Below are 22,829 nucleotides of genomic sequence, written 5' to 3' on the forward strand. Positions count from 1 at the left end.
TGAATATTTTGGATGTTTTGCATGGCAATGATTTCTTGAATAAATCTGGGCTCTACTTTACAAAACATTTCCAGTATATTTTTTCACTTCACTTTCATTTGGCCATTCTAGCATAAAACTCACTATGTAAAATGTATTAGACTGTTGCTGCAATGTATTTATTTTTCAGTCTGAGAACAGGCTATTGTTCAAATGTTTTATTAATGTTTTAGTTCATAATCATCTTGATTCAAGACGTACTCTGTTTGCATGATTCTGCTCCCATTCTTCAATTAAAATGTATTGCAGTAATCAGTGTATCACAAAAACAGAACTGAATGATCTGTGACCAAGATCTTAACAAGAAACTTTGTAAATACAAGTTAAACGTTTTACAGAAACCACTGAATAGAACTCACAAATTCACAAAACCTTTTCAACACAACCTTACAGGCATAAAGCTGTGTGGTCATAACAACTGGTTACACTTACTTAAAGCTGTGAATAGATTTAATTAGCCAATATGTTTAAAAAAAATCCTCTAAGCCTAATGTTGTCTTTGAATAGATAATTCATAAAAACAAGAGGAACACATACTTGCATTTCATTAATACAATTTATTTTACACTATTTACATACTGTTTGAACACAGTAGTGCTAAAGTGCTCATTTAACAGAAATGCATGCATTCCCTATACCACACCTCTCTAATTAGGCAAGCTAGCCACAATTCCATTGATATGACCCACTTCTCTCTCACATGTGATGCTTTAGGAATGGTGCTGAAACAACACAAGGCAGATTTTTATTACACACCATCACAGAATTACAACCGTGGTATATGATTCTGTAAGAAACGGTTAATCACTCTGTCACCCTTGACAAACGGAAAGCTGGAAATCCATGCATAATTTACTGGTTCTGACACTGGTGAATAAAGAACAAAGGGCTGACAGGCTCAGTACGGGCAGATATCTGTGCTGGAGCAAACCAGCGCAGCACACAATCCAGTCAGAGGCTGTCGGCTCCAGTTCTTCCGAGAGAATGCATAAGAAACTCCGAAGCTCAAAGCTGGGGACCTGGCCCTTGCGTTTCTCGGCAAAGCTCTCAGTTTGAACCAGAGCTCTCACTTGATTTGGAAGACTTGTGCTTTCTCTTCTTTTTCCTCTTTTTCTTCTCTTTCTTCTTCTTGTCCTTCTTCTTCCTCCTCCTCTTCCTGTCCTTGTCAGAGTGTGATGATGATGAGTTGCTGCTGCTGCTGCTGCTGCTCTCCGAGTCAGAGGTCGTGTCTTCTAGCAGTTGCTGTAGCTGCTGTATCCTAGAGACAGGGGTCACAGGGGCCAACACTTAGACACAGGGTCAAGGCTACACAATAACAAATTGGGGAGATCAAAGGCAATTAGAGGCAGATGATTAAAGACAGTGCTTTGTATGTGAACACAATAAGTGTCATATCTCTTCTGAAAATCCATAATGCTTCTATCCCTTATGATCCTACAGTGGGTTGCACTGCTGTCAGACTCTTGGGACTTATTCATTTTGTTTTTAAATAACTGAAAGCTTCCTATGACCAACATGGGTTGAGACCACTATAACCTTCATTCTCTTAATACCATCACAGTGAAATCCTGCGAATAGATGCTGGCTGTCGGGTAGGCGGTTTTGCTCTGAGGGAATCTATTTTCAAGTGACCATTATGAACTCCTGTGTCTCCAGCTGACTGTAAAAGTGGGTCAAAGAAAGTGTTCCAAGTCCCCACTGACTCACTTGATTTGAATCAGAGAAAAGTGCAGTTTTACTAACATGATCTCTACATCTACGCAAATTAGAAGTGTGTCTTTAATGTCTGAACCCTGACAATAAACACACCAGGTGATTAATTATAATAGGACATGGATAATTGATTTAAAATTATATTACAATTTTTAAATGATTAAACCTAATTATCTCAAAACCAATACATCACGGCACTTAAATTAGCTTCTGCCCGTTACAGAAACTTAATACATTTCCCTTTCTGCTCCTCTCAGCAGCCTCCTGTCTCTAGTAACTATGATAACTCAGCTCATGGCACATTATTAGAAACAGGTCCTTCTCATGCATACATTACCAGGACAGTACCAGTTATTGATCACTCCACACCTCGTTTTATTTCTCTCTCTCTTTCTTTCTTCTGCTGCTGCTCGCTCCTGTAGTTTAAGCAGGATATAACGGATACTCACTGAAGCTAAACAGAAAGCTGAAACTGCTGAAGCTTGAGGGATTGTAGCAGTTACTGCAATCTCTCTGAGGAAATGCACAGTGTCTGCCGGAGAATGAAGCAGATTCCAGTACAGTACTGACGGTGGTTTTAACACGTTAGACAATGACAGGCAATTAAACCTCTACATGAAATGAAACTAAAGTCGGGGATCATCCAAAAAAATCCCAACAGTCCTCAGAAGGTTACACTGAGCTATCCAAATTCTCTGCAAACATGGAGCCTTTAACACGTATTTGCAATCATTGCTTGTCTGTGCAAAAAGTAGCATACTCTTATACAAATACTGTTTCGGGAGGACCTCACTTTCCATTCTGAATGCAAAGACAAAATGTTCCACAAGTACCATACACAACAAATCCTTTAAAAAATATATATATGGGCAGAATAAAATATGTATACCTCATCTCCTTTTCATGGCGTCTGTTTTCTCTAATCAGGTCATACATTGGGTCTTCATGTGCCTGGAATTAAAAAAGGGCAGCTCAACTAGATTTTTAAATAATGATTAATTAGATAAAGCATGTTGGACCCTCTGGGACAGACCTATTTTATTACAACCATCCATACTGAGAAGCTCACAGGATGTAGCCTATATAATCTGCAAAGTACTCCTAAAACCATTAAAATCTTCTAAACATGCTTCATAATAACAGCTAGGCCTCATTATTTTTTAAATAGGACAAAATTCAAGAAAACATTGATGTATGATAGCGAGATGCAGCAGATTAATTATATAATAGTGTGGATATATTGTTCGTGCAGGCTGTGGTTTAGTGAGAAGAAAATGTAAATCTCAAGTGTTATTAAGAATTAAACAGCAGAATATTCAGTGTATTCATTAGTTCCAATGTTGAGATCATACCCACACTCCTAAAGGAAAATAGAAAGCTAAGTGTGAAGAAAAAATGAATTAAGAAAAACTGCACAAAGCTTAAAAACTGAGATTTCCAATCATACGTCTCCTTTCAGAAGTATTTGCATCTTATGGTCACAAGAAATACACAAAGTAACTAAACCAACACAAGATTAACTCATAGAAAAAAAGCAGAAATCATTGAAAGATTATTTGTTATTTTTTCCATGACCAGAAAATTCACTGCAATTCTTGCCAATAATGGTTAGGAAATAAAAACATACAAGCTGCATACATCTGTATTGCAGTAATATATAGTATAGGATAACTATAGGATAGCTGAACTTCACATGATGAGTGTGACTTCATAGGGGCTGACAACAAGATTATACAGGCTTGAAAGAAAGTCACCATCAGATAAAAACGGTTTTGTAAGACTTACAACTCTGAATTGTTCCAGCTTCTGATTTCCTTTGATAAAGAAGGGACATTCTTTGTCACCAGTCCTGTGACCATAGCGCTTGCATCTCCAGCCTTCAGAAACACAAGAATTCAAAAAACCACAGAACACATCAGAATAAGCGTTTGTGCAGATTTTATTCCTACAACGTGTTATTCAAAACACAAAAAGAAAACAGTTTCACAATGCTACCTCAACACAATTAGGTAATTAAGAATCAACATTGTACTCCATCTGTTTTTTCTGCTCAGAGTGGGAGGATGGGGTGAGGAGCTATTACAGCTCTACTAAGTGTGTAATGAGCAAATCCTTACCACGGATTTCCTAGTTGTCTGTTTTTTGGAAGAACAGTGATGAAATCACACAGATAAAACCGTTAACAGAAAACAGAAAATCAGGAACATGCGGATGACAAGATAATCATTCATACTCTATCTTGAGAACAATGTAACATAGCAACAATAGAGAATGAAACTCATAACATATGGAAACCCACTGTGACCATGCAATTTTGAGTGCATTGACAATAATGAATAATTCAAATTCAGCGTATGGATGACATTAAGACAGCACCGGGCAACCGTACACTAAACAGACCCCAGCCTCCCCATCTACTGTTTATTTCCCACCATAATTACTTTCCATGAAAAAAACAAATGTACACAAGGATGAGAACTCTAGACAACAAAGATTAAAAGTAAAAACTGGTAGAGTATAATCATAATATTGAACTGCCTTAAATAAATCATGTTTTGCCATTTACAGCAATGCAAATTAAAAATCAGCAAGTGAGCAGACATTTCATTCGTATTGCAAACCATACAAAACTGTGGGTGAATTAATTTAAAAAATAATGAATGTTTTTGTGCTATGGGAATATAGGAGAATGGCACTTTAAAACCAAGCCTCTAACTTTAGGACAATAAAATATCTACAGGGGTGTTGCAGACCGATTCACATGATAGGATGAGTCTTTCCAAGCTTCCCGTTTTTTTCCCCAAAAAACACTGGAGACCCATGTCAAACGCCGGGGAGAGAGACCATCATTTGCTTGCCTTCGTGCTCTAAAGCGACACCTACTGGCTCGGAGAAGGTTGAAAGATGGCATGCACATCACTGTGACACACTAACAACTTTCCCGAGACCGACAGACTACCTCTTCTGCTATTGTAGCCTTGTCCCATGCTGTACATTATTGTGACTGGATGCATGAATAATTTGCTAACCCAATGCATAGACTGCCCAGTAGAATACTATGGGCTTGAACAGTGTGTTTATAAATGTGAATAAAAGCCAGTTGGGTGCAAAAATAAATGTAGTACCCAGTAACTTGACTTTTCAAGGCAGAGAAAAGGAGGGGGTAAACTCTCTCTGTATCTGTTGTAAATTGTAAAGAATGGGATTATATTTAGCCTGATTTGTGTATGCAGAAGTGTTTGTGCCACAAAGAAAATTCTCTTCACTCTATATAGGTAATAGCTATACAGCTCTGGAGACCACTCCAAGTTCAGAAATCAATGTTCAGCGGTCTCTTAATTTTTTCCAGAGCTGTATATGTATTCTTCCAGTCTGTGCAGGGTCAGTGCTATGCTGGTGGTGCTGTACTCACACTGCATGACTTTCACTTCTTTCCCCAGGGGCATCCACAATCCCTTGGTGGGCGCATGAGCCAGGAAGTCTCGGGCATCTTCGTTCCCTGGTGCATCAGGAATACAGTCCTCAGGCTTGTATTCGTCCTCCTATAAAACCATTCTTCAATATGTATAGAATAAAAATCCATTTGCCAAACAGGAAAATGAAATAAATAAATAAAAAAGCCGTGGGGGCCTGCATGCCTTTGCTTTCTGTACTAGAAAACTAGTAACCATAAAAATGGATAAAGAATGTATGTGGACAAGCACTGACAAACAATGCAGTGCATCTGAGGTTAGATTTCACAAGGAACAGATCACAGCATAGTAAACATTAGGTACTAAAAATGCAATTGCTATGTACTTTATTTCACATTACACGTTATTGAGAAACTGTACAAACCTTAATCAGACCAGGAGGAGGTTTCTCGTAACTGGAAAAACAAAACAAAATAAAAATCAACTGGTTAAGGTGCGACCAAAATGCAGTTGTATTGATTAAAGATCATATTTAAATAGTATCTCACCACATACAATATTTTATATTAATACTTGCCATAACTAGCAAATGTGTAATCTCGGTCATAGACAAAAGTGTTGGGTTACAGTGATCATTACTTTTTTAATAAATCTGAAAGGCATTTCATATTTGAAATATATAATCACCAAATATGGTTAAAAAGAAGAAGAAACACCAGCGTGCATTTGCATTCCGTGCAGCCAAACAAACAAGAAACAACAGCGGGGGAACTATTTTAATTGAACTATTATTATACATGTTAAATTATACACCAGATGCAGGTACACTCATTACCCTTAGCAAACAAAAGGCGCAATCGTAGCTTACAAGGTCTCTACGTGTTTCAGTTTTTTCACTTCTTGGGTAAGTTCTTTGGTTTTCTTCGTCGTGTACTTGTCATGGTGCTTGCTCTCGTCCTTGTGTCTTCTGCGCTCTTCCCTGTCGTCGTCGTCTCTGGGTCGCTTTCTTTTGGACATTGCAACAGCGCGGAAATATATTTTTAACTAAGAACTATATTATGTTAAACACTAATGTGTAAATATAATTTCAGACGCGACAGAAGTCATGGCACACTCTTGGTTTGGTTCATATAACCACATTTCAAAATCCAATATGGTTCCCTTGCTATCGGAAGTCCTCGGAATGTTTCGTGTACTTCCGCCGTTCTGTTGCCTCTCCAACCACGAACCAATGAAACGGCAGTTCTGGGTCAGCTGACCCCCAGAGTTGACCAACCACAGCTAAGCAAAACACAGCATGACAAGATAGTGCAGAATAGTACAGCATATGTGGAGAATATTTCGTACCAAAGTGTAACATAAATTAATGGAAAATTGATTGAAGACATAAATACATAGCAGGAAATGTATTAGGCTATTGATGCATTTCAAAATAATGTATTCCTTTATTTATTTATATTCGCCACATTACTTTTCTGCATGGTATATTATTGGATATGTATTATTTTAAGGTAGTATGCACGTTAATATAAGTGATAGTTTGCAATCGAATTAGGCTACAATGTATTGGCGTCTCATTCTTTTGTTAAAGTGTTGTAGAGGGCAAAGGCATATCATAAGGAGTAGGGAGAGATCGTAGGGTTGTTCTTGTTTTATATTTTATGGTCCTGTATGACACTTTTTAGTCTTGCATGGCTTTCTTTTCCTCACATAGGGCATTTAGTCATGTATGACATTTTTGGGTTGCGTATGATAGGTTTTAATCCTGCATGACATTTTTGGGTTGCGAACGATGCATTTTGGTCATGAATGACAATTTTGTTAACCTAGAGTAGAATCATGGGCGAGCCCCCCCAGATTTTGTCCAGTTCATATTTTCATTTGAAGTATATGTATGAACATTTCAGTGAATGAAAGATGATTATCATGGGTCCCTCGGCCATGTTCAAACAGGCGCTGGAGTGGGACACTCCACGAGACACCAAACATTTCCCACTGAGACACGCACTTGGTCCAAAGGCTGCCCTCATTGAACAGAAGCTACGACTGCAGCAGCTGCTCCTGGTACTCACTTGGTTCTGCATCGTACCCTACCTGCAGCTCAGGATTGCCGTCACACTTTTCATCATCCTGCCATTCCAGTACAGTACAGGCCTTGTCTGGCGGTTGCAACTGTTCCTGTAGCTCCCACTTTGTATTTCTTTCACGTCATTTGGGCCTTACACGCTGGCTGTATGTAGCCTCTCTCAGCCGGGTCTCACTCACTGGCTTTGGCAGAGATTTCTACATCCTGCAGAGCTCAAACTCTTGCTGCACTTTCTTCCCATTGCTCTAGCGTTTAATGCCTCACTATCCAGATCCCACTACTGGTACCAATGCAGAATTTTGGGTTTCTTTGGAAATAATGAGAATACACCATTGCTTGCAGTTCTCAAATGCCCGGTCTATTTAGAGACATGGCTTTATTAGGCAGACTTATATTAGCAGCTTATTCACATTACACATACACACAACCAAAAATAATCCTGCAGAACTGAGGACCTCAGCCAGGCTATCCCACCAACTCATCACGAGCAAGCACCATTTGTTTGCTGGGCATGCATGTTTCAGATAGGATAACCTAAATTAGACTGAAATCAATTTTTGGCACCCTGGAATTTTCTCAAACTAACAGAAAACCACTATTTACAAGATTATTGTAGATTCCTTACAGAACCCCCTGCCCCATAACCCAATTTACTTGTTTCTTCATGCGAACTGTGAAACGTGGTATCAATATGGTAACTAATGTAATTTCCAACAGTTAGTACACTAATGGTTAAACAAATGGTTACAGAATGAGAGAAATAAAATAAACGATAAAAAATATATGTATGTCCCATTGATAGGTATAATATTGTAAATCGATCATATTTCTACGTACAACTAATTCAATAAGCCATGTCTTTATTACCAATATACATATATATTAAATACAGCTTTGCTTGAGTCTCGCCTCAGAGATCGTGAATATGAGTACAATTAGACCTTTTTCCAAAATAGATTAAACTTCTCAAGATAGGAAAGCATACAGAATGATCCATGCGGGTTTGTCACAAAAACCAAGCCTGCGCGTCACGCTTGCACCACGCAGGCGCTCGCAGTGCCGTCACTGCCTGTGTTGCAGCTGGAGGTCAGCACCGTCTACACTGCACACAGGGACGAGGACGGTAAATGCATATCCACTAGGAATGCTGCCAAAATACAATACATCTATTCATTATTATACATTTCCTGAGTAACACAGAAATAGTACATTTAGATTTACGTTTTCACCCGCTTAACATAGCTTCTGATGACATTTGCACAAACGGATTATTTTTTTCAGTTGTTGGAACAATAGTCCTGAACGCTTTTTAGCCGTCCTCATCAGCATTTCCTGACAATACAGAACAAATACACAAACAAACAAACAAACAACGACGACGCACATACTGGACAGTCTGACAGAACCAAAGCAGCGCTAACCATCCCACAAGGACTGCGAGGAAACAAGTGCCAATTTATTAAACACGGTTGTAGTTAAGCAGATAACAAAACCACTAATTGTAAAGAATATTATGGCGAAAACTAAAACACGAATAGCATGTTTTAATAACTCACTTTGATACAATATTATAAAAAAATCGATAATGTGCCTAGATACAAACTAATTGCTAAAGTATCCCGTTATACTTGGTAGTAGTCTAAATGGTAATATAGACGTGTACTGCTAATATAAATTATTGCAATGTTTTCTCCCTTAATGTAATAAACACAAATTATACATTACATAAAAAGTCCCTACTAAACAACATATTTTAAGATCGTATGACGTTTTTATGACTATGGAAAATGCATGATGCAGTTGAACCATAACTAGATAGTAACATCCTTAAAAATGAACATGGGTGTCTTTTTAAGAATATTGAAACAGGAACACAAATCTACCCGTCTATAATTAGAGCATGTATGAAACTCACTTTAATATTTAACACATTGCATATCTCATAAAAATAAAAAACCTATATATATGAATGATAGATCTAAGTTAAATATTTAAACAATCATAAAACAAAATAACAGTATATGTATTTATTTATTGCAAAATGACCTGTTAATGTACTGTATTAAGAAATTTAATTATGCTTTCAATATTTTAACAAGGTATTTAAAAAACAGTAAAAAAAAAAAAAAAAACATACAGTGAACCTATTTCAATTGATTGGGAAAAATAAAATTAAGGACCTTTTCCTTTAGAACACCAAAACTTTTAGGTAAACAATGTAAACAGCATGAACAAAAATCATTTAAGAAAGAATTGTAATAGCCTTTGTATGTATATTTGGTCTTATCCCATCACAAATAAGCCCCCCAACAAGTTAAGGCCAAACAGTTTTTTTTTTTATTTTAAATGTAAATATGTTAGCTAATTAATTCAATGCCCATAAAGGCGATCTTCATATTACCAACAAGCCAAGTTGAACACTGTACCCAAATGACTATTATCCAAAAAATAAGGTGTGCCACAAATCCACTTCTGTGTGAAGCCTTGAGGCTTTCAAAGTACACATTCTTTGAAAAGGCCTTATGTAAAACTATCCAAAAATACATCTATACTTGTAAATATCAAGAGGTTAAAGGCTTCTGAATTCAAAGAAGCTACATAAATGAAAACATCAGAATTTGAACATTCAAAGACAGAGCTTGCTTAAACATACACCTACATTTTTCAATTCAATTTCAATTTCAATTATTGAACCCCAATTAAATAAACACACTAAGTCTCCTAGCCTTATATCGGTATGCAGGCGTTCGGCCCTATTCTGGTGCAACACAGCAGGCTGATACTCGGCAGTGAAGATAGTCGGTTCTCTGGCACCAATATTACCAAAGGGATAGAGACTCTTTGCGTGGGCCCCGAGATGCTCTGGAGGAATCATTTTCCCCCCATCAAGACATTAAACTACCAGAGGAAAGACCTTTAGAAGAACTGCAGATCATTCCCCATACATCTAGAGTTAAGCTCACTGGCAGATGACAGACCCTTCCATTTCATCTCAGTTTGAGGATTTGAATCCCAGAGCATCAGACTCCACTTCTTATGCCCAAACCACTGCCACAGTTTAGCTTCATATCATTCACAGAGAAGAGAGGAAGTCCTGCAGGCCGCCCTTCTTGTTCTTTTGTTTTTCTTCAATGATCAATAACCTTTTGAGACGAGAAAATGCAAACTTCTTTGCACTGGCTGACTTGGAGGAAGAGGAGCTGGCAGGCTCAGCGGAAACCGACCTGTGAAGGGAAAGAAACCCTCCATGAGTTGTGTTTTCTAGGCGAGAGGCACATGTATGTTACACATGTGCAATGAAGCAAATTTGCTTTTACAAACAAATAAATCACAGTTTTCAGTTAAATGCAAACAGCAACCATGTTAATTAAAATGATAAAACACCAAAAAGTGACATAAGTCTTGGTATTCCTGATATAAGCAATATTACCTCGGGGTTCCAGCTGGGCTTGCGTTTTTTGAGGTAGACTTTGGCAGCGGTGTAGTTCCTTTGTTAGCAGACTGAGGGGTCCTGCTGGCTGCCTTGTGTTTGTTCATATTGGCGGGCGTGCTGAGGCTCCTCGAAAAGGCATTTAAGAAATCTCGGTTTACACCACTGTGTCTTGTGGTTTTGTTGCAGTTGTAGCAAGTAACCAGCTAAGGGACAAAAGAAAGACATCTGAACTGGTCATTATATTTTCCACTGATTACCACAGAAGCCAGAGATTATATGATATTTTAAATGGTGGTATCTGACTTCAGCAATGTTAATCAGAAGAATAGCGTATTAATTCAAAATGCGTCTTAATCTTCACAAAGCTCATATTGGATTTTCAAATCTGCAGGCCTCCGAGACTGTTTGCAAATCCAACACACTTAAACTGCATGCTGTTCCGAAGCTCTGCATATTAAGTTTTCTCTTGGACGTTTATTAAAACTGCAGTCCAATTAAAATGCTTGTCTGAATGATCGCTGGAATCTGTACTTGTTGCCTGTGGAGAGGGCTGCATGTGACAGGAGTTCATTCCAGGTTGACTCTGAGGATAACAGCCTCACAAAAGCTTTTTCTTTTTGGCAAATGTACAGCAGTAACTGTCATCCAACACAAAAACAAGAGAACAAGAATCTTTGTAATAAATACATTTTAACATAATCATTTAGCCTTTGACATTACAAAAGGAATATTTTGAGAGCAATTCCATTGTATTTTATATTGATTGTATGTGCTGCACTTATGTTTTGAAAATGTTTCTTGTGAAAACTAAGTCACCTGCTAAGAAAGAATCTGCCAAGAAATAATTCCACAAACAGCATCATAGCAAATGTGTGATAAACTAGTACAATTACATTCATTATTTCATCCAAGTAAAGCTTAATTTAAATCCAGAGCACTAGCATACAAAAAGTGCAGTTCCTATTCAGCTGAAACCCAATACTGTGTATACATGATTTCAAGTTTCAATCACAGCATCAACATTCAGCACAAAGTGGAATTCCTCAAATACTGAAGTATTCTGTATTAACTTGCCCTAACTAAATCTTTGTTTCACATTAAAAGCTAAACATTTCCACTGTGACTAAAATATATGTTTATACACCCAAAGCTGTGAGCAAACTGTAAAACCCCCCTAAAGTTTTTTAAAATCAATAAAGCAGCAACTGTTATAAGCTGTGCTCCATCAAAATCAAATTTAAAACAATCTACAAACCTGGCTACTCAGACTCACCGAAACAAAGGTTGCCATGATGATAAACAGGTGGGAGGCTGATGCACACAGCGAGCTGGAAGGTCTCGTCTAGACTGTTTAATGACTGCAGTGTGCGTGTCTCCCTTTATAAAGCACAGCTACACGGCTGCAAGCCAATCAATCCGCACCAGGCGGAACTGGAAAATTCAGCCCTGTACTTCTGCCTTTGGGAAGGGTTGTCACAAATACAATTGCACTGCTCAAAGCAATAATCTATAGAGAAACCAGTATTAACCAGCATGACAGGAGGAGAAAAATATAAAAATATGCTGCAACTAGAATCAATTGGTTTTGAAGGGGCTGCCTAAGAGGGGGTTGGATCTTGTCAAAACCACACCTAGATATTAAATCTACTATACACTGTCTTGAAATGTGGATCAAGTAAAGCTGTCATAACAAGGTTTAGATGACCAGATGCAACCAAATACAAAAATAGCAATAATGGTTGATGGGATCATTTTTATTTAATACCTGTGACTCGATTTACTTACTTGTATCTGATGAAGCAACTTTCAATTGTTTTATTTTAAATCTTAAAAATTATTAAGAAATACAATCAAAATTCAAATCATGTAATTATACATAGGTCTTTATACAGGGTCTGTCTAAAAAGTGTTTTACTGTATCAAACCAAAAACAAAAAAGCATTGCAATGCAACTACAGATGTGTATGGTTACTTTAGAATGCTGAGATAGTTTATAGAACAAGTATTTAGAGGAACCTTTTTGTTGAAATTCCAAGGAACGACCAACTCAAATGACAGTTCAAATGGAAAGCAATGGTAAAGTAGACATTCCCAGTGCATACCATGTCATTTGCGAAGGAAGAAAAAAACAACACTAGAGAAAGGGGTTGTATCTGACAATCTGACTAGCAAACTATTAGGCCTATTTGCTATAAGCAGGAGTTGACAATTCCAAAGATCAAAAGGGACACAGCTGGATTTGGAGACGGTTTTGGAACATAACACAAGCGTGCCAATTTGTCTCAGGTTTACACTCCGCTCCTCAGATTGCGCACTGCAGCTGGCGGTACACTTCCAGCATGAGCGTGATCAAGCATGACATTCACAAAGTAAACGCGTCTCTAATAAGGCTCACGTGGTTACACTTTCCTTATCTCCTAAAATTAATATAAAAAATATGTCTGCACTGCAGTTATAATATACAGTGCATCCGGAAAGTATTCACAGCGCTTCACTTTTTCCACATTTTGTTATGTTACAGACTTATTCCAAAATTGATTAAATTCATTATTTTCCTCAAAAACGACAACATGAAAGAAGTTTGTTTGAAATCTTTGCAAATTTATTAAAAACAAAAAAAGCACAAAAAAAGCACATGTACGTAAGTATTCACAGCCTTTGCTCAATACTTTGTTGAAGCACCTTTGGCACCAATTACAGCCTCAAGTCTTTTTGAGTATGATGCTACAAGCTTGGCACACCTATTTTTGGGCAGTTTCTTCCATTCTTCTTTGCAGGACCTCTCAAGCTCCATCAGGTTGGATGGGGAGCGTCGGTGCACAGCCATTTTCAGATCTCTCCAGAGATGTTCAGTCGGGTTCAAGTCTGGGCTCTGGCTGGGCCACTCAAGGACATCCACAGAGTTGTCCTGTAGCCACTCCTTTGTTATCTTGGCTGTGTGTTTAGGGTCGTTGTCCTGTTGGAAGATGAACCTTCGCCCCAATCTGAGGTCCAGAGCGCTCTGGAGCAGGTTTCCATCAAGGATGTCTCTGTACATTGCTGCATTCATCTTTCCCTCGATCCTGACTAGTCTCCCAGTTCCTGCCACTGAAAAACATCCCCACGGCATGATGCTGCCACCACCACCATGCTTCACTGTAGGGATGGTATTGGCCAGGTGATGAGCGGTGCCTGGTTTCCTCCAGACATGATGCTTGCCATTCAGGCCAAATAGTTCAAATCTTTGTTTCATCAGACCAGCGAATTTTGTTTCTCATGGTCCGAGAGTCCTTCAGGTGCCTTTTGGCAAACTCCAGGTGGGCTGTCATGTGCCTTTTACTGAGGAGTGGCTTCCGTCTGGCCACTCTACCATACAGGCCTGATTGGTGGAGTGCTGCAGAGATGGTTGTTCTTCTGGAAGGTTCTCCTCTCTCCATAGAGACACACTGGAGCTCTGGCAGAGTGACCATCGGGTTCTTGGTCACCTCCCTGACTAAGGCCCTTCTCCCCCGATCGCTCAGTTTGGCCGGGTGGCCAGTTCTAGGAAGAGTCCTGGTGGTTCCAAACTTCTTCCATATACGGATCAACTGAATTTACCACAGGTGGACTCCAATCAAGTTGTAGAAACATCAAGGATGATCAGTGGAAACAGGATGCACCTGAGCTCAATTTTGAGTGTCATGGCAAAGGCTGTGAAAACTTGTGCTTTTTTTGTTTTTTATTTTTAATACATTTGCAAAGATTTCAAACAAACTTCTTTCACGTTGTCATTATGGGGTATTGTTTGTAGAATTGAGGAAAATAATGAATTGAATCCACTTTGGAATAAGGCTATAACATAACAAAATGTGGAAAAAGTGAAGCGCTGTGAATACTTTCCGGATGCACTGTAAATCCCTACATTTTAGCCACAACAAATACTGTAATTTTTCACAATTAAATGAACATTTTAGCTGCTAACTTCTGCAGAAAAACTTGTTCATAAAGAATGCAGCAATCTGATTAAACATTCATCATCTGCTTAACTGTAGTTAATACAGTGTGATTAGTTAAGCAAGCCATTACATAAAAGCAGACATGCAGATTATTGCAATTGTGAAAGACATATGAAAAGCAACATTTGCACTGTCTCTATTGAACTGTTCCAGCATGAATTCATGCATGACTAAGAAAGTGCAAGAGAATCACAGAGCTAGTGACGCCCCAGCTCAGATAATCCCACAAACAAAGTGTTGCAGACAGACATGAGGAATGCTGTGCAATCAAATCTGACGGATGTGGTCTTTTGTTGTCTATTTATACACTACACTTCTAAAATAATTCAAGCTGCCATGTGCCAAGAGGGATTGGTAAATGTGTCCTTGATGCTGCTCACCCCCAGGCATGCCTGTCCTTGAGTGGGATGGGATGCACAGGAAACGGGAGCGACATCAGAGCGCTGATGCTGCTCACTAATGAAAATTGATTCTAACTCTGCGCAGCATTCAGACCACCGCCGAGCTGCTGAGGGGCTGAGAGAATTGCAGGAGCAGGACTCGTGTGATCTGATGAATCACAGGAAGTAGGCGATCTACTTTAGATTTGCAGCTGACAGACTCGGAAGCCATCTGATGAATAAATCTGCTACACTAATATATTATAGCTGCCATTTTCTATTGCAAACCCCAGACCCTGTGTAAAGTGTGTCATGCAAGTAAAATCTTTAACAATTTACAAGGAATTACACAAAAACAAAGACAAACAGGGATTTGAAAATACAATGACGGTGAAACAGGAAAACCCTGGAGTACAGCTCTCAGTTCTCAGATAAAGAACTTAGAAATTCCTGTCCATGCTGTGGTGTAATTGAGATAGAGCACAATGATCCCTGCATCCTCTGACAACGGTATGTGTTGATATGATAACGCTTCATGCACACAATGCAATGCGTCTCTTTTCAAGTCCAGAGTCTGCAGCACTGTTTCTGCAACCCCCCCTTTACAGCTCTCCTGAAGCTTTGCTGCTTGCCTCATTTTTTCATTACCTTCTCTTCATGACACCACTACTGCAACCCTCCCCAGGCTCCCATCCCTACTCCTATTCAGTTTAAAGCTCCGATCCTGATATGGTTCTTCACTGATGATGTTAATCGAAGCTCACCCCTATCTGCTTATATTAAACTCTGCTCTTGAATCCCTCCATTGTTCCCTGCACTGCATAAAATCCCATAGTTAAACCCTCACAGAACTTTCACTGGCTTTGGTCAATTAAAAAACAACAGAAAAAACAGATCAATTTTAAAAGAAACCGTAGCCAAAATAAAAATCTATTGGGGGGATTTTCTTTTTTACTATTTTGGGTTCAACAAAACAAACAAGTCAAAATTAAATTTAACTGGAGACTGCACAGTAAGCCTGTAATCAGTTTTGGTTCTCCTAGTAATTCTACTTCCTACAGTACAGTACGGGTCTGCCAGTGGTGGACTTCATTATTATTATTTAACCCAGATTTAAAGATTCCTCCCACAACTATGCTACAGTTGGACACTTGATAAAGCATCGCTAGGACCTCTTCTGAAATATACCTCTTGGCAACAGCTTTTCTCCAGTCCTTTTTCTAAACTGATAAACTGAATTGCTCTACTTTTTCTCCACACTTGAGTTTATCAGCTGGTCCAGAGATGATGTTCTGACCTTCCTCAATTACTGAAGGACAGCACTGCATGAACTTGTCATCCAGGAATGCATGCACGTGTCCCCCCCCCTCTTGTCTCCCCATGTCTTTCCTCTGACATTCTTCTCATAGCCCAGTTTCAGGGACTGGAAAGCATGTATCTTGCAGCTTACAACTATTTATGGTTATACAGTTGTTGCACAATATACTGATCTTCGAATTTCAGAGAAAGTATATTTTAAGAAAATCAAAACACTGCTTTCCCAAATACATCAGAGATTCCCAAGAGATGAACCAAGGAAGCACATTGAATGCATCGATGGCAGCAATTGTTGGTGGTTTCAGACAAATCTTAACACTGGACATTTAAATAATTGAACAGTCACATTTGGAAAAACAGGTCTAGCCCCAGTGTCCGGTATTGTGAAAGCCTAAAGGTACACATAACAGACATCAATTACGCTCTTTTGTGTGACCATTGTCCCCTCCAGAAGAACTGAAATAGGAAATAGATTTATTGAATTTAATAGCTGGTAGGCATTCGCTCACTGAATGGAAAATCAGTAATCAGAGTTCACTAAATCCAAGTCCATAAGTTACCCCTAACGAACAATCAATAGGCCTGTATATTTCTGTGGATCTTATTTTGCAAGCATTTGCAAGAGGACTGTGTTCCTCCATGAGGCTTACCATTGTGTTGGTTGAACTCAGAAACCGCTTCAAAATCTTGGTTTGCTTCAGGCTGAGTATCCTATGTGCTGCTTCTCTCTTCAATATCCTCTGAACCTGCAGGGATGCTTTCCGTTTAGGTTTGAATCTCACTCTGTGATTGTCAGGAAGAAGCCACTGGAAACATTGTGGACAAATAATTGTGTCCGGCAGCTTTCTACCTACACAGAAAGAGGAGCATAGGGAGCTCATTCGTTAAAAAAAACAAACTGTGCTTTATATAACTCAGTGAACATAGTAGAATATAACTGTTTGCAGTTTTGAGCTTACCTTCCATGCACTGATGTCTCCTCCTAAAATAAAAAAAAAGTGTTATAGGTTATTCACAGTATCCTTTTATATAGTTCTGTGAAATAAAGCAGTCAGAAAAACATCTCTCTGATTGCTTGAACCTAAGCATACATACAGTGAAGGTACATTTAAAACAAATGTAACAAGTAAAATCAGCTAGAACTCATAGAACATTCTAACACATCATAAATGTAATCTAATGTTAATCTAGGTTGTATAATGTTCTTGAGTTACATTACTATATACATTTATAAACTTCAGTAAAATGGTAAAACAATACAATAAAAAATGTTCCTTTTACAATGTATTAAAGGTAAACCGAATATATATTATCTAGCTCTCTGTGTTAATATATATGTATATAATATAAACACACGCATACATACATATATACCATGTTTCTGTTTGACCGCCCAAAAATATAGAAGTATCATTAGCATTTTTTTATTCTTTGTTTACTGCACTTTTTTAGGAAACATGTATACTGATACATCATGATATCTGTGGTATAAATAGTAAGTCACACTGAAAATGACCAATGACATTTGAATTTGGCATGGTTCACACACACCTGCTTCAGGAAAGATAATGCTTAGATTAATCTTCCACTATGTCAAGCCAATGTCTGTCTCACATGTTAAATTAAAGCTTCCTGCAATCAAGGACAGTTTAATGGAACAACTGTACTCTCCGGTACACTGCATCACCACTGACTTATACTGAAAACACGCAGAACTGTACAGTACAGCACATTCCCTGTATTATAGTACATTGTGTTCCTTATATTTCAGTGCAATATACTGCCCAGACCAGACAATTCTGTATTGCTCTAGTGTTAGTGTGTTTTATTATATTTAAATATAGCTAGTTTAATATAGGTCTGAACTGGTCCCAGTTAATTTGACATTAAGTCAACCATTATTTGTTAAATTAACAATGATTTAGTGATGATGGTGGGTGTTTTTACACTATGTTCATCGTTAACCATCTTGAGGAGTTGCAGATATGAAATGACCGTTTCTGAACTACAGTGGTAAAGTTAATAAAATCTCCTTGTTTTTCCACTTGAGAGATCTGTGGGTTCCACATGCAGCCAGGGAGACTGACTAACCTTGCACAGCTAATATAACCAAAACATATACATAGTTATACCATTGCTCTCCTAACCACATATGTCCTTTGAATAAGAAGTGGAAAGATAATTCCACTTTCAGCTGCAATCCTCCCAGTGGCCTGGCCTCATTGATGCCAAGCAGCGCACCACAGATGGCGGCATACATGCCCTGCTGGGATGCCAGGGCTACCAGCAGCTGGCTGGTCTAGGAATCTGAATCAATTAGGAGCCCAAGTACTGATTACACACTGACTTGTGATCACACTATGTCTCTGATGTGTCTAGTACTGTAATAGTCTGAAAATCCAAAGCCTGCACTGGTTTATCCAATTACTGTTACAATGCTATCTCACCCACGTAGAAGACAGCTCAAATAAGGCAATAAGGAAAACAGTGCATAGATGATCTAGTCTGACTGTAACATATCTTTATAAAGAAGAGCCACAATTCTGCTTCTTACACACATGCATATAAACTCACGTCGATTGTAATCTTACAGAGTAAATACAGCAGGAAAAGCATTTTTCTACAGGCTGACCCTGAAAACTGAATACTGAATACTGAGAGGCAATTATCAAGATGAAACTTGTGTAGTGTTTGGTTTACATTATTCATGCAACAGGCATCAAATAGCTAAAATGAACCACCTATGTGACAAATCCTCTTCTAGTTGAGTAAACCCAAGTGCACTACACAGTAAAGGGTTAACACCTAGTTACTTAAATTAGCCTAATTTACAATGCAAGATGTCTACACTCTATGGGATATATGCCTAAGGTGTTCTCGCAGAACTAAAATACCAGCTAATTAGCTTATACTCTGCGTGTTTCTCGGTGACACTATTCTATCAACTCACTGGAAGACATTTTAAACAAAACTTTGAATTCAGAGCTATTACCGATTTATTTCTTATAAAACAGATAATAAACACAAACTAATTTGATGTATTGCCTAGGTGGCTAACAAGTGCCAACAATAATAAAAGGTTATCCTTATGACTGTAGAATACCTTCAGGATTTTTCCCTCACAAGCAGAGATCCCTTACCCTCAATCTGAAGGTTAATACAGTTAAAAGCTTTTTGTGTAGCCAAATGAGACATAATACCTGATCAAAAATACTGGTAATTTAAATGGCAGATATGATTCTAATCGAAATGTTAACACATTTATCATAACTTTAAAAGTAACTGGGCTTTTGCACTAAAGGAAATTCCATGTTTCTGGTCTTCTTTGATCAGGGCCAGAATGTATAGGCTATAATTTGTCACCAAACATTCCACCTGACCCTCTACAGACTGCAGGATAGTTGCTCCATTAACTTACTATATTTGCATAGTCAGTTAATCCCGTTTTACTCCCTTAGCTCAAGTCTAGGGGCATATCTTAGCGTATGTCACAAAAACAACCCAAAAATCTAAAACACAGACCATACCCTCTTGACAGTGCACATTTCTACGTTTCTTTATTTGATATAGGCCTACCCTGACAAGTTTTGGATCACCAATCATCATGCTCATCATAATCATGACCCTTGCAATAACACAGTAGAGAGGCACACAGATACAGATACACAGTAGTAACAGTGATCAGTTTCTTTTCACGGTGCACTTACACTACACGTGCCTGTTGAGCTGGAGCATTATAGGGAAGAACTGCATGTCACAGGTGCCCAGGACACCAAAGGGTTGCTGTTGTGTGTAAACTGAGAAAACCCTGTCTCACTTCAAGGCCATTCAATCCCAGCAGCCCCTGTGATAATTCTGGTCACAGTCAGCTATGACTGCTTACATTCAAGCCAGTGCTTTCTGGGCAACAGGACCCAGCCAACACTGTAAACAAAGACGTATTTGTGAGCCACTCGGTATCCCCACTGCCTTATGCAGATCTGGGAACTAATAATTTAGGCTACACAGATGGTGCATACGCTTGATCTAATTATAACTATTACTTTGTTATTATACATTCACGCCCTTACTGATTCATTTTCTTTTATAGCCCTTGGTTTCGTTTATGCATTACAGTTATGCCATTTAATATGTTGGAATTTAGTGACTGACACTGGGAGTACCGCTCATCAGATCCGATAACCTACATTGGCCAGGCAGCTCTGGAACACATTTACTTGCCAAAGTATGTATCACATAATTGTCTGCCAACTAAATGTGCTTCTCTGCTTGCTGGTGTTATAGATGTGAAGGCAAAATGTATGTTGGCTTGAGGTATTTATGGATATCCAGCTACTAGTTAAGACACTAAATACAATTCTGCAACTAACACAACAAGGCCCCTGATGTTAAAGTTACAGTATCATCTATCTATTCAAATTACAGAACAGTTTTTTTGTTTTTGTTGTTTTCCTTGAAATGTTTGTTCTTGATTAGGTTACAATCCTTTACTTCAAAGAGAAAGAGCTCAGTGTATCACAAGAAAGGTATTTATCTGTAATACAGCAGCTTATACTCTGGATCTTCCAGCACTCTTGCCATTATGCACTTTATTTATCGACACTTTATATTGCTCCTGTGCACTTATGTACTGTTAGTACTTCTTTCTATTGTTTTCCTGCGACTTCTCCCATGTCCCCTCTCCCTTCAGGACTTTACTTTATTATGTGTACACTTGTTACTGTTGTATTAGGATGTATGCTTATTGGGTTTTGTACTGATTGTATTACTGCACTATTGTAATGCTTTAAATGCTTATTGTTTAAACTAAATTGCCATCAGTAAGAAATAAAGACAACACAGACTACACATATTTTGGAAAATAAATATTAAAGATATACTGATATGATATGGACTTAAAACAAACAATAATGTAACCACCTTCCTGAATTGTTTATTGTCTTTACTGTCTTAAAACTATGTAAGTACATAAAATAAGCTTCAACATATTTCCAAAAACTAAAACTAACAAGCCTTATATAACTGTTAAGACCCTGCCACCTAGCGTCAAAGTAGTGAACGACTGTTATATTTCTCTACTATTCAAAACATGAATAAACCAGCGTTTCAATGTTATGTTCAATATCAAAAATGAAAGAAACCCTTACGCGAGAACACGGGCTTGCTCCGGGCAGATGTCTCTGTAATAAAGGGAGGCCTTCTTCAAAAAGCCGAGCTGTTTCGTCTCATGGGGCTGTTCCCACATGCTTGCTTACCACGCTGGTTATAGCACAACCCAGAGAAAGACTTAATAGCTGCCTTCTTGGTTATATTTTGTGCATTAAGTACAAATCAATCAATAAATATATATACTCGGTTGTTTAAATTTCATATAAAACTTAAATTGACAGTGTTTAAAGTTTCTTATCAAATAGATTCTCTTTCTGCCAGCTCACTGTACCGTCCTGCCAGATTTCCCATGCTGCTTCACTCTCCTTACGCGCAAGGCACTGTGGGAAGAGGAGACTAGCAGCGCTCCCTTACACCCACCACTTCCGCACTGCTATTTCACCACGTCGCACTACACGGCAGTATTTTTACCACAGTAAACCACACTACACGTTACAATTCTACACATTTGCAAAAGACTAGTTTTATTCAAATAGTAAGCATAATTTAAATTAAAAGCAACCGTTTAACATAGATTGATAAGAGCAGTAGTACTACTTTTTTATTATAATTATAACCTTTATTTTACCAGGCATGTTAATTAAGAACAAATTCTTATTTACAATAACGGCCTGGCAGGAGAAAAAAAAGGCCTCCTGAAGGGACAGGGATAGGGATTAGAAATAAATAAAACAACATTATAAAAAAATAATAAAAATCAAATAAAACACGGCAACAAGCAAAAGCACAGAAACATAGAAAGGCAATAACAATAACAAGGCAGCAACACAACACAGTATCAACACACACATAAACAACACACAGCAAGCAAGGTACGGTTGACAGTGGTAGCATGCTACATGTAACAACTGCACATGTCAGCAAGAGTCACCACAATTAAGCCATTGAATGAGGGAATAGATATAAATCTCTTCATTTTAAGACCTATCAACAGCACGTCCCACTCACTGGCTGCAGCAAACTGGAAAGAGGAGCAGCCCAGGGACGTATGCACTTTGGGAACCTTTAGCAGAATGTGTCTGGCAGATCTGTACAGGATGAAGGTATTAGATTACTCAAAAAGGGGGGAGTGAAGCCTAATAGAGATTTATAAATAAACATTAACCAATGGATCTTGCAACGTGTATATAGAGAAGGCCAATCGACAGAGGAGTACAACGTGCAGTGATGTGTTCTGTAAGGAGCACTGGTGGCAAGTCTAATGGCTGTGTGGTAAAAACATCAAGCCACACAAGAGCACCCTTACCTGCCATCCTATGTCTCCGTAATCCAGCATGGGGAGGATTATCATTTGGACCAGTGTAA

General features: G+C 38.4%; 2 protein-coding genes across 2 annotated transcripts; both read right to left on the reverse strand.

Moving 5' to 3' along the window:
• Positions 1-576: 576 nt before the first annotated feature.
• Positions 577-6,352, reverse strand: rp9 (RP9 pre-mRNA splicing factor). The gene is made up of 6 exons (XM_066715755.1): positions 6,034-6,352; positions 5,590-5,620; positions 5,165-5,294; positions 3,538-3,629; positions 2,642-2,703; positions 577-1,297 (listed from the first exon to the last, which is right to left on the reverse strand). Exons 1-6 carry the CDS (start codon positions 6,180-6,182, stop codon positions 1,087-1,089), a joined length of 675 nt encoding a protein of 224 aa, XP_066571852.1. The 5' UTR covers positions 6,183-6,352; the 3' UTR covers positions 577-1,086.
• Positions 6,353-7,587: 1,235 nt separating this feature from the next.
• rmp24 (ribonuclease MRP subunit p24) lies at positions 7,588-21,844 on the reverse strand. Its single transcript, XM_066715756.1, has 5 exons — positions 21,503-21,844; positions 17,315-17,337; positions 17,006-17,205; positions 10,682-10,887; positions 7,588-10,475 (listed from the first exon to the last, which is right to left on the reverse strand). Exons 1-5 carry the CDS (start codon positions 21,598-21,600, stop codon positions 10,325-10,327), a joined length of 678 nt encoding a protein of 225 aa, XP_066571853.1. The 5' UTR covers positions 21,601-21,844; the 3' UTR covers positions 7,588-10,324.
• Positions 21,845-22,829: the final 985 nt, after the last annotated feature.

The sequence above is a fragment of the Amia ocellicauda genome, chromosome 10, assembly GCF_036373705.1.
Source record: "Amia ocellicauda isolate fAmiCal2 chromosome 10, fAmiCal2.hap1, whole genome shotgun sequence".
NCBI lineage: Eukaryota > Metazoa > Chordata > Actinopteri > Amiiformes > Amiidae > Amia > Amia ocellicauda.